General features: G+C 41.9%; 1 protein-coding gene across 4 annotated transcripts in view; it reads left to right on the forward strand.

Annotated features, from left to right (window-relative positions):
* LOC109889942 (protocadherin-15-like) overlaps positions 1-13,542 on the forward strand; it is a 266,187-nt gene that overhangs the window by 51,471 nt on the left and 201,174 nt on the right. For all 4 annotated transcript variants that reach the window (XM_031823570.1, XM_031823571.1, XM_031823569.1 and 1 more), the window contains exons 3-4: positions 10,466-10,480; positions 11,259-11,324. In XM_031823570.1, coding sequence (XP_031679430.1) covers positions 10,466-10,480; positions 11,259-11,324 — 81 coding nt within the window. The remainder of the gene's footprint in view (positions 1-10,465; positions 10,481-11,258; positions 11,325-13,542) is intronic.

Here is a 13,542-nt window from a genome sequence, read left to right on the forward strand (position 1 = left end):
CAGTCCAGGCTGCATTGCATGGTGCTGTTGAATGCCTGTTGCAAATGTCAAATTCCACTCGATCCGCAGGTTGAACATGGTGAAATTGTTGACTCCTAAATTGACAGTTTGTTTAGTGCAGTTTGTTTACAGTTAACTAACTACTTCACATGCTGATATTGACTTTGGTATTATTGTGTGTAGCTACGTTTGCTAGATAACTACCTAGCTAGCCGGCCAGCCCACAGAGAGACCATTGCATTGTGGGTTTTGTAGTTGACTTGAGCTGCAACAGATTTCCACAACGATCTTCACATTTGCCACCAACCTTATTATGATGACAAAATGAAACATTTGTTCACCCAAAAATATTTTTTCTCACATATAAGTGTTACTTAACACTGCAAATTATAGGAATTAATGGTTTTGGGTAGATTTTTCCTTTAGCTGGCAATGGGCAGCGTTGAACAAATGCCTTCCCTGTCACTCTCAGCTCTTCACCTGCCAGCTATTGCTGGCCCCAGACCAGGGTTCCCTGCTGCCCTTCTGGATGCCACTCTATGCAAGCAGATTACACTAAGCCCCCTGGGAAATTAAGAAGTCCCTGTTCAGTTCAGTCTTCAGTCCCTCATCTAGGCATCATGCCTGCCACAACAGGGATTGGCAGGGCCATAAATGTAACCTTTGACCTTGGAGTGTTTTAAGCTGATGACGATGATCAGTGACACTGAGGTTGGGCAATCTTCCAATCTTCTCACTGCTTGGAAAGTTGAGGTAAGGCGAGGGATCTGGATTGGTTCAAGATTCCTCAGCTCTTGCCTTGAGAGAGAGAGGTGACATTGGAAAGGGACTCTCAGACAATTGCCCTCCGTCATCAAGGCTTAATATTTATTTAAAGGGCAGTAGTATTTATGAGTGCATAAGGAGGTGTTAAAGGTTTTATGAGATGAAGGACCTGGTGTGAAACTGCCTGGAAGAAAGCCATTCATCTACAGGAGTAGTGTTCTCTCCTTTCATTCTCTGTCTCTGATGGGAAGAGACTGTCTGTGGCTGGAGAATAATGTCTTAGTTATTCTGACAATATCAATATGGATTGGATTGTGTGTATATATGCATTACTAGTTAGTCGAAAAGATGGCCCAGGTGTCCATCGGTGGTGTGAGACGATGCATTATTATGGGAACAACTCCCATCAAATAATTATGAACAAACTGAATTCCCCATCAGCTAAAATGTGTTTTAAGAACTTTGAGTGAGCCGTGGCTATTTGATTTAGTTACTTTTTTCAGATGAAGTTGTGAAAACGCAGAGGGCACTGATTTCATAGGCAGCTAAAAAAAACGTTCTGAAAATAAAATGTCAGTGGGCAGCATTATCTCAGTGGTGCCTTGTCTGAGTGCTCTGGTAATTCAGTGCTGATTGAAATGTCCTGTAAAGAATTAAGGCACTGTCTATTTCTGTAAGCCTGCTTCTTCTGAAAATACCTTGAAATATTTTGCAGCTTTCATATCCCAGTCATGGAACAAAGTAAGATCTTGCACAAAAACAACCACATCACATCTAAAACAGGCTAGTTGTGCCTCCATCCATCTCTGAGCCCAGTTCTTTTGTGAGGAAAAACGATAAACATTTATTAATTGAAGTTTTGTAGCTTAAGGGGGAATCGGCATGTTGATTAGTGCAGGATATTATCTCCTCAAATGAAAGCAAATTACCCCGAGGTTCTAATTAGAATATTTTGATTGTCCTTGGACTAAGCTCCTGGAGTGTATAGTGCCTTGATTACCAATTACTGATGGAATACTGTGTCTTTAACATTTTCTGTTTTTCCTCCTATACTTTGACTAATTTGGCTGTGAACAAAAGAGATATATCCATTAAAGCAATGTTCCCCTCTCTATGGTTTGTGAGATGGCTAATTAAACATTAGTCTAGATGCTTCGGTGCTCGTTGATCTGCTTTGGTAATCCTAATTGTGGATAGACGTTTGTTGTTGAATGAATTATTATTCGATGTCTATTGCACTAATGCTATGCATTGTCTGGAGGTACATACTGTAGATCAAGTTACTGCAGTGCTTGTTGATCAGGTTGGTGTCCCTCCCTTCTGCGCCTTAAGAAACCCATCTATACACAATACCCCATAATGACGAAGTGAAAACATGTTTTTAGAAATTTTAGCAAATGTATTGAAAAATGAATACAGAAATATCTCATTCACATAAGTATTCACACCCCTGAGACAATACGTGTTATAATCACCTTTGGCAGCAATTATAGCTGTGAGTCTTTCTGGGTAAGTCTCTAAGAGCTTTGCGCGTTATTTTCTTAATTCTTCAAGCTCTGTCAAGTTGGTTGTTGATCATTGCTTAAACAGACATTTTCATGTCCTGCGATAGATTTTCAAGTCAATTTAAGTCAAAACTGTAACTAGGCCACTCAGCAACATTCAAAGTCATCTTGGTAAGCAACTCTAGGGTATATTTGGCCTTGTGTTTTAGGTTATTGTCCTGCTGAATGGTAAAGTTGTCTCCCGGTGTCAGGCGTATGCGTACTTGTGGTGAAGTCAGCTGCAGGAGAGCAGAGAATTGTGAACAGGCACACACTTTATTATGGCAGGAGAGATATACAGATGGGCGCAGCTGCGTCAAAAACCTCCTTAAGCCAACAAGGCAAAGTGTATAGCGCGCACAAATATCACACAACATAAATGTATAGCAATACAAATAAGCTTAGTGAAAACACATGGAAAATAACAAACGCTTAGCCTGGTGTGTACAACACGTAACGCACAAATAGTTTCACACAAAGACATGAGAGGGAACAGAGGAATAACAACATGTAGGGTGATTGGGGAAACCAGGTGTGAATGGAACAAGACAAAACCAATGGAAAATTGAACAATGGAGCGGCGATGGCTAGAAAGCCGGTGACGTCGACCGCCGAACGCCGCCCGAACAAGGAGAGGAGCTGACTCGACGGAAGTCGTGACACCCAGTGTGTGTTGGAAAGCAGACTGAACCAGGATTTACTCTAGGTTTTTGCCTACGCTTACCTCTATTCCATTTATTTTTATCCCCCAAAAAAACTCCCTTGCCGATGACAAGCATATCCATAACATGATGCAGCCACGACCATGCTTGAAAATATGAAGAGTGATACACTCTGTATCAATGTGTTCTTATATTTGCCCCAAACATAAAGTTTTGTATTAAGTGAATAGTGTTAATTTCTTTGCCATATTTGTAGCAGTTTTACAGTGCCTTATTGTAAACAGGATGTCTGTTTTGGAATATTTGTGTTCCCTACAGTCTTCCTTCTTTTCACTCTGCCACTTAGGTAAAGTGGAGAAACTACAATGTTGTTGATCCGTCCTCAGTTTTCTCCTATTACAGCCATTCAACTCTGTAACTGTTTTAGTCACAATTGGCCTGATGGTGAAATCCCTGAGCAGTTTATTTCCTCTCCGGTAACCGAGTTAGGAAGGACGCCTGTATCTCTGTAGTGACTTATCCACAGTGTAATTATTAGCTTAACAATGCTCAAAGGGATATTCAATGTATAGTTTTTTTCCATCTACCAATAGTTTCCTTTGCGAGGCATTGGAAAACCTCCCTGGTCTCTGTGGTTGAATCTATGTTTGAAATTCACTGCTCGACTGGGGGACCTTACAGATAATTGTATATGTGGGGTACAGAGATGAGGTAGTCATTCAAAAATCATGTTAAACACCGTTATAGCACACAAAGGGAGTCCATGCAACTTATTATGTGACTTTGTTTAGCACATTTTTACTCCTGAACTTATTTAGGCTTGCCATAACAAAGGGCTTGAATATTTACTTATTTTATTTATATATATTAAAAAAAATCACCTTTATTTAACCAGGTAGGCTAGTTGAGAACACCTTTATTTAACCAGGTAGGCTAGTTGAGAACACCTTTATTTAACCAGGTAGGCTAGTTGAGAACACCTTTATTTAACCAGGTAGGCTAGTTCAGAACAAGTTCTCATTTACAACTGCGACCTGGCCAAGATAAAGCAAAGCAGTTCGACACATACAACAACACAGAGTTACACATGGAATAAACAAACATACAGTCAATAATATAGTAACAAAAATACTTACATTTCAGCATTTCATTTGAATTAATTTGTAAAAGTTTCTCAAAACATACTTACTTTATTTAACCATTAATTTACCAGGTAAGTTGACTGAGAACACATTCCCATTTACAGCAATGACCCGGGGAATAGTTACAGGGATGAATGAGCCAATTAGAAGCTGGGGATGATGAGGTGGCCATGATGTTATGAGGGACAGATTGGACATTTAGGAAAACTTCACCTTACACAGGGCAATGTCCCCAATCACTGCCCTGGGGTATTGGGATATTGTTTTCAGACCAGAGGAAAGAGTGCCTCCTACTGGCCCTCCAACACCACTTCCAGCAGCATCTGGTCTCCCTTCCAGGGACCAACTAAGTCCAAACCTGCTTAGGTATGCTACTGGCCAATTCCACTTTGACATTATGGGGCATTGTGTGTATGCCAGTGACACAAAATCTCAATTTAATCTATTTTAAATCCAGGCTGTAACACAACAAAATGTGGAAAATGTCAAGGGGTGCGAATACTTTATGAAGACACTGTATGTGATCCTAATTGTGGAAAGACCATGATGTTGAGATCATTGTTCCTGAAAGATGTCCTTCTTGTTCTTAAAGTATGTCCCTCTATTTCAGACAATTGTAACCTAATGCTTTTTTCCTGGTTATTGTATGATTGTCTCAAGTATAGGCTACATTTCCCATGCATCTACCACTAAGTGGCTTCACTGGAGGTGCATCAATGGGATGTTCAGCATAGCCCTGTAAATACCTTTGGTCACATTGAATTGGACATGCAGTCCTGGTAGATACCCAGGCCTCTGGTTACAGAGATACTGATGATCAGTAAAGAGTGTCAAGTCATCAGAGTATCATGTTACCCATGGCACACCATGCTGTCGCAGCCTCACGCTCAGTCCACTTAGGACTGTTGGGGACTCATTTTGACCCTTTTCTCTCTCAGCTATAGTGTCTTGCTGCAGAATATACAGTATCTCTTTACTAAGCATATTTGGGCTCAATCTTCTCAGAAAAGGAATTCAAATCTGTTGAATTAATTGGTTGTTGACCCTTATTGCAGTTTGGTTTTAGTTCTCTGTACGTTGTCCCCTCCTGTAGAATAGTTAAACGTATGTTCCAAGCTAGCCTCCACTCCCCCTGATATTCTCTGTTTGTATTGATTTTCACTTGACGATCATTCTCTATACACTTGGTCCAACACTCCTGAGTGTGTGTGTGTGTGTGTGCGCGCATGGGAGGGGGGGGGGCGAGAGAGGTAAATGTCCTCCCATCTCCCTCTGCCATTCCTCTTTCTCTGTCCTTCCCTCTGGTAAGTCTGCCCCCACCTGCCTTTCGTTGTATCTCTGTCTTATTTTTCTCACTGTCTTACACGTCGATTCAGAGCATCCCAAACATGTTCAATGGGTGACATGTCTGGTGAGTATGCGGGGCATGGAAGAACTGGGACATTTTCAGCTTCCAGAAATTGTGTACAGATCCTTGCGACATGGGGACATGCATTTTCATGTTGAAACATGAGGTGATGGCAGCGGATGAATAGCACGGCAATGGGCCTCAGGATCTCTTCACGGTACCTCTGTGCATTCAAATTGTCATGGGTGAAATGCAATTGTGTTTATTGTCCGTAGCTTATGCTTGCCCATACCCATACCCCAACACCACCGTGGGGGACTCTGATCACAAGGTTGACATCAGGAAACCACTCGCCCATATGACGCCATACACGCTGTCTGCCATCTGCCCGGTATAGTTGAACCCGAGATTCATCCGCGAAAAGGACACTTCTCCAGCATGCCAATGGCCATCGAAGGTGAGCATTTGCCCACTGAAGTCAGTTACGACGTCGAACTGCAGTCAGGTCAAGACCCTGGTGAGAACGACAAGCATGCAGATGAGCTTCCCTGAGACGGTTTCTGACTGTTTGTGCAGTCATTCTTTGTTTGTACAAACCCACAGTTTCATCAGCTATCCGGGTGACTGGTTTCAGATGGTCCCGCAGTTGAAGAAGCTGGATGTTGAGGTCCTTGGCTGGTGTTGTTACAAGTGGTCTGGCTGTTTAGACGTACTGCCAAATTCTATAAAACAACATTGGAGGCAGCTTATGGTAGAGAAAGGAACATTAAATTATATGTCAACAGCTCTGGTGAACATTCCTGCAGTCAGCTTACCAATTGCACGCTCCCTTCAAAACATGAGACATCTGTGACATTGTGTTGTGCACATTTTAGAGTGGCCTTTTCTGTCAAGGTGCACCTGTGTAATGCTGTTTAATCAGCTACTTGATATGCCACACCTGTCAGGTGGATTATCTTGGAAAAATAGAAATGCTCACTAACAGGGATGTAAACACATTTGTGCACAAAATTTGAGAGAAATAAGCTTTTTGTGCATGTGGAACATTTAAGTGTTTAAGTGTTCTTTTATTTCAGCTCATGAAACATGGGAGCAACAATTTACATATTGTCCAGTATATTACAACAAGCAGTGGTGTAAAGTATCTGTACTTTACTTTACTATTTATATTTTTGACTACTTTTACTTTTCACTACATTTTTTAAAAGAAAATTACCCCATACATTTTCCCTGACACACAAAATTACTAGTTACATTTTTAAATGCTTAGCAGGACAGCAATAGTGTCCAATTCACACACTTATCAAGAGAACATCCATTAAAAAAAAAAAAAAAATATATATATATACAGTGTATAAATTGATCCCATCTGGTTTAGTTAATATAAGGAATTTTAAATGATTTATACTTTTACTTTTGACACTTAAGTATATTTAAAACCAAATACTTTTACTCTCGTAATATTTTTCTGGGTGACTTGCACTTTTACTTGAGTCATTTTCTATTACGTATCTTTACTTTTACTAAAGTATGACAATTGCATACTTTTTCCACCACTGGCGACAAGCTGTGTGTTCTTCCAAATATGTTCGCTTTCCTGCTTGCTGGCTGCACAATGCACTCCTTATGTTTTTGGCTCTTGTACCCCTTTCCCTATTGGACCAAGTTAACTCAATGCATACCGCCTGACTTCACAATTGAGCTTTTTAGGATTTGCCCTGGCCTGACAGATATGTCGATACATCTATAAGCAGCTTTGTGTATATGCCTATACCAACTTCAACAGTAGCCTTCATTAGCAACCTGAGGAACATTACAGCCTATGGTATTTAGGAATTTCAGCATTACTAAGCTATGTTTACTATGAATACAGAATTCCAGGGGTGGGACAGTGATCGGAACCATCTCTGATGTTCTCTTCTAACTCTGGGACGCCACCCGAGAGGGAAGAGTCCCAGATGAAGAATGTCAGAAAACAAACACACAAACACCCTGGAACAAATGTAAACACCAGATGAAATATGGTGTTCTCTTTTCTCTTTGGCTTTGTAGTCAACATGTGTCTCTTGACTGTGCTGACTTTAAAGCTGATGTGGTTATTGTGTGTGTGTGTGTGTGTATGTGTGTGTGTGTGTCTTGCTGCCCTTCTGCTGCAGTGTGTGCTCTAATCTCAACAGGGGACCATTAACAGAGCAATACAAGCCATTGTTATTCCTCCCTGCTGGAGAATATTCTTCTCAAAGCAGGCTTTTGACATTACTACACACACACACACACACACACACACACACACACACACACGTACACACACACGCACACAGATGCAATAAAACCAACCGACTCCTTGTGATCCGAAGGTCTTGCTAAAGGTCTCATTTTAAGAGACATTCTGCACACACACATAGTTACACACATACACCTACACACACATAAACACACACCCTCATACATGCCTAAACATACTCCCACTCTCCCTTTTTCTCCACATATTTGCTCAGAGCTGATGAGCATACTCATTTTCATGTGCTGTGTTGTGTATGCCTCAGATTGGTAGGTCGGACCACTTTCTATTTTTGTCTGAATCAAAGGAAATGTAGATCTCTCTGTTTCTCCAGCAGATGCATTCATTAATCTAATTGCTGTGAAATTGTAGGAAATATGAACTCCTATATCAGAGCTCATACTCCTACTCCTAACAGATTAGCTGTGCAGTTACAAAATGACTGAAATGAGATGAGCGGTGTGTCACCTTACTGATGAATTAAACCTCTGAATTAATACACACATAGACAGCATACATAATAATGCTTTTTCTCTGTCGCATTTCAAATGAATGTGCATCCACCTGAAGTCGAAAATGGACACAAACTGGATGTAATGAATACACAATTTCATGAAACAACTGAACTTTCAAATATTGTGGCACCCCTTATTGCCATTGAATCACTAATTATCATGCGTAGCTGTGCTAGAGAAATAAAACAAATGGATATAACAGCGAATTCAAGCCTGCAGTTGTATTACTGATTCATGTGCACTTTTAAACCTTCACATTACTGGAAGGGCTCGTGGCTATGAATATTTGATGGGAAAACGATCGGCCCGTTCGCACCTAGCGACAGGTGTTTAGTTGCGTAAGAGGAGTTAAGCAACAGACTGCCATTGAGGAACCTTAGAGGGGCCTATTTTCTCTGTCCCTCTCTGATGACACACAGACGTATTGTAAGGAGACACCTGGGCTGGACAACAGATCACATGTGTTCCTCAACATGCCGTAGACAGGGACAATAGTTGCTGAATGAGTTATAGTGAGAGTCAACTTGTTCTCCATGTCCAGTAAACATTCTCCTTGAACCTGGTCTCTCAGCATCTCTAAGAATGTCACTGCTGATGTCAGTAAGGTACATACTGTCGGTTCATGGACATGGGCCATAATATGTGCCTTTTATAAAGTGTGCCATTATGTAATTATGTGGGAAATTCCTTTCTTGGGTGCCAGTAAGGTGCATAGGTTCGTCATATGTGTCTCTAAACAGTGTGCTATTAAGTAATTAAGTGGGAAATGATTTTCTTGGAGAAAGACAGCAATACTTAGATGGTGCTGTACTAACGTCAGTAAGGTATAGCTTGTGGAAATTATGCTTGGTTATTGTTTCTGTATGTATGTATGTATGTATGTATGTAATGTATGTATGTAATGTAATGTAATGTATGTAATTTTCATCATAGGTACACTTCAACTATGACAGACAAAATTAGGAAACAAAATCCAGTCAAATGTTTTCTGTAAGTCTTCACAAGGTTTTCACACACTGTTGCTGGTATTTTGGCCCATTCCTCCATGCAGATCTCCTCTAGAGCATTGATGTTTTGGGGCTGTTGCTGGGCAACACGGACTTTCAACTCCCTCCAAAGATTTTCTATGGGGTTGAGATCTGGAGACTGGCTAGGCCACTCCAGGACCTTGAAATGCTTCTTATGAAGCCACTCCTTCGTTGCCTGGGCGGTGTGTTTGGGATCATTGTCATGCTGAAAGACCCAGCCATGTTTCATCTTCAATGCCTTTGCTGATGGAAGGAGGTTTTCACTCAAAATCTCACGATACATGGCCCCATTCAGTCTTTCCTTTACACGGATCAGTCGTCCTGGTCCCTTTGCAGAAAAACAGCCCCAAAGCATGATGTTTCCACCCCCATGCTTCACAGTAAGTATGGTGTTCTTTGGATGCAACTCAGCATTCTTTGTCCTCCAAACACGACAAGTTGAGTTTTTACCAAAAAGTTCTATTTTAATTTCATCTGACCATATGACATTCTCCCAATATTCTTCTGGATCATCCAAATGCTCTCTAGCAAACTTCAGACGGGCCTGGACATGTACTGGCTTAAGCAGGGGGACACGTCTGGCACTGCAGGATTTGAGTCCCTGGCGGCGTAGTGTGTTACTGTCACTCGTCTTTTTAAGTGGGAGAACTTGCACAATTGGTGTCTGACTAAATACTTTTTTGCCCCACTGTATGTATGTATGTATGTATGTATGTATGTATGTATGTATGTATGTATGTATGTATGTGCATGCCTCTGAAGAGTTCACTTAAGTAATTATGTTCAAAACAAACACTTATCATGAGTTTTTAAGTCAGAAAATGTATGCAACAATTTAAGATGGCCACTTTAAGTAATATATGGTAATATATGTAATTATTTCCAAACTACAGTTATCATTTCCAAACTACAAGAAAAAAGGCTAACTATGTTGTGGTGGATGTATCTTGTTTCCTACTCCCATGCCAAATGAAGTCCATCTAAATATTGCTTTTATAGAGATGTTATTTTGATTCACTGACTCTCTATTCCTTCACTCCACTCCCCCCTTTCCTCTCCTGTTTTTATCTCTCTCTCTCCTCTAACATCAAACCTCTCCTCCAAACCATCATGCTATTCTTTTCTCCCATGATTCTTTTCTGCTTTCCTTCTATGGCACCATTAACCCTGACCTCTAAAGACTGGCAGTATGAGGGTAAGAGGGTAGACCTTCACTTTTCCTCTCTCTCGCTCTCCCTTTCTCTCGGCATTAAGTGTATATTGACTCTCAACTAGGGTTGCAAAGCTACCGGTAATTTAACAAAGCTAATAAACAGTTTACCTATGTCAATCTATGGTAACTTTGGTAATTTATACTTGAATAACAAGAAAATATGTATATATTAAACATCAATGGTATTCACTAAGTTGATGGTTTATGTTTAGGATAATGTCATTCTTTGTCATTGTATTTTTTTAATCATCTTATTTGATATATTTTTTATTTATGATAAGGCCACACAGAGGGCCAGAGATAATTACAGACCAAAAAGGACACTAAATGTCTTATTGTTAATTATATAAAATCATTGACTACCAAAATGCTGGTAGTTTACTGGCAAACGTTTTTCAGTAATATACCCTACCTTTGCAACCCTTCTCAATACCTTTCTCCTGTCTTTCTCTGTCATACAGTCATCACTGAAGCACAATTCTCTCTTTGTACTCTGAGTAGTTCCCATCTGTGCATCTCCCGTACTGGACACTGTGCTCGTGTTGTCCCCCACATGGTTGTCATATATTGTCATCATGTATTATAGTGAATTGGTCATCACTGTGCTTTTGTGTCAGTGTCGTTCAACCCATCAATGTTCTTCAACAGTCATAGAAATGATGCAACCATTCTTAATCAGTTATGACAATTTATGTCAGCGTATAACATAAGGCTCTTTGTGGTGTTAATGTGTTTTATTGCATTCTCTCTCCGCATACAGAATGTAAACTGTCTCGGTCAGGCCCCCCTGCTACCATAGTGACCATCGATGAAGAGAGCCCCAATGGTATGTACTTCCTTTTTGTTTTCTCTGTACAGTACCTGCTGTTCAATATAGACCATAACATACATTACAACACAGAGTTGAAGTACTTGGATTTCTTAGTTAAGAGTCGACTGGTATGCTACTGGATGGAAAATCAAACCTCTACCCAAGATCCCAGGCTAGGAACCTTTGTGCTCCTGTTGAGAACACATCTAGCTTAAAGACTTCAGTTACCTGTAGCACTATACTTTCTATTTACCTAATTAGCTCGATGAAAATCAACTTGTTGCAGGCACTTGTTATTGTGTACTATGTGTGTGTGTGTGTGTGTGTGTGTGTGTGTGTGTGTGTGTGTGTGTGTGTGTGTGTGTGTGTGTGTGTGTGTGTGAGTTGGCCTCCCCAGGCAGGGGACGTGTGTGCTTGGTACAGATGGTGTTTGTCGTGGTGGTGCGGTGTGGGGCTCCATTAGTGTATAGACCGCTCCCAACCGAGGACTGTACGGCTATGCATGGCTGTGTGCAACTGGTGACGGCTACAGCTCTGAGTGTGTTCAAGGACTCAGGGATGTCGCTAAACAGATGTGCACCAGTTGTTGGGGTCAAGTGTGCCAAAATCCTTCTCCAGTTTCCTCATTATTATCTTCCTCCACCTTTTGCCTCTCTTCCTCCTCCTCCTCCTCCTCCTCCTCCACTGCTAATATAGATTTTGCTGGTGAGGTGAGATGTTGCACCGTGCAGATTCATTTTATGTGTTTTTTTTCAACTGGTAAAAGGAATTTGGTTGAGAGTGAAGTAACTTCCAGCTGAGAAACAGGTGGACCTGCCTCAAAGTGGCTCCCTGCAGGAATAAGCTCTGCAGGTTAACAACATTTAATGAGCAGTTTTCAGCTAGCATGCTTTTCTGGGTCTGTTTATACAGTCAGTTTACTATTTCACACGCGCTTCACTGGGCTGTCACATCATACTGGAGTTGCCTCTCACAGGTGTGTGTGTGAGCGCACGAGCTCGACTCCATTTGCCTGTGCTCGTGCATCTCTGTTTCTGCTTTGCTGTTGTTTTGTTCTGGGTATGATTTATCGAAATTGAGAGCTGTTTTTTTAGTTTTGGGTGGAGCTTTTTAAAAGACAAACCGCTCAACAACCAGACCCTTATAATGGATGTCACAATGTCCTTCCCAGCCCTACCTCTCCATACACGTCCTTCCCAGCCCTACCTCTCCATCCATGTCCTTCCCAGCCCTACCTCTCCATACACGTCCTTCTCAGCCCTACCTCTCCATACACGTCCTTCCCAGCCCTATCTCTCCATACACGTCCTTCCCAGCCCTACCTCTCCATCCATGTCCTTCCCAGCCCTACCTCTCCATCCATGTCCTTCCCAGCCCTACCTCTCCATACATGTCCTTCACAGCCCTACCTCTCCATACATGTCCTTCCCAGCCCTACCTCTCCATACATGTCCTTTTAGCCCTACCTCTCCATACATGTCCTTCCCAGCCCTACCTCTCCATACATGTCCTTCCCAGCCCTACCTCTCCATACATGTCCTTCCCAGCCCTACCTCTCCATACATGTCCTTCCCAGCCCTACCTCTTCATACATGTCCTTCCCAGCCCTACCTCTCCATACATGTCCTTCCCAGCCCTACCTCTTCATACATGTCCTTCCCAGCCCGACCTCTCCATACATGTCCTTCCCAGCCCTACCTCTTCATACATGTCCTTCCCAGCCCGACCTCTCCATACATGTCCTTCCCAGCCCTACCTCTTCATACATGTCCTTCCCAGCCCTACCTCTCCATACATGTCCTTCCCAGCCCTACCTCTTCATACATGTCCTTCCCAGCCCTACCTCTCCATACATGTCCTTCCCAGCCCTACCTCTCCATACATGTCCTTCCCAGCCCTACCTCTTCATACATGTCCTTCCCAGCCCTACCTCTTCATCCATGTCCTTCCCAGCCCTACCTCTCCATACATGTCCTTCCCAGCCCTACCTCTTCATACATGTCCTTCCCAGCCCTACCTCTTCATCCATGTCCTTCCCAGCCCTACCTCTCCATATGTTTTACTGTGATATGGCCATGATGGATTGTCTAGGGAATGTGTTAGACTGCCATGCATTCCCTTTTATATTAGTTTACGTCGGTCACCAGAAAAACTAACGGAATAATCATCAGTCCTTCGCCATTTGCTTTGTCTGTAGGTTTCCAAGAAATGTCCTTGTTTTAGAATGTGTTTT

The sequence above is a fragment of the Oncorhynchus kisutch genome, linkage group LG4, assembly GCF_002021735.2.
Source record: "Oncorhynchus kisutch isolate 150728-3 linkage group LG4, Okis_V2, whole genome shotgun sequence".
In the NCBI taxonomy this organism is placed as follows: Eukaryota; Metazoa; Chordata; class Actinopteri; order Salmoniformes; family Salmonidae; genus Oncorhynchus; species Oncorhynchus kisutch.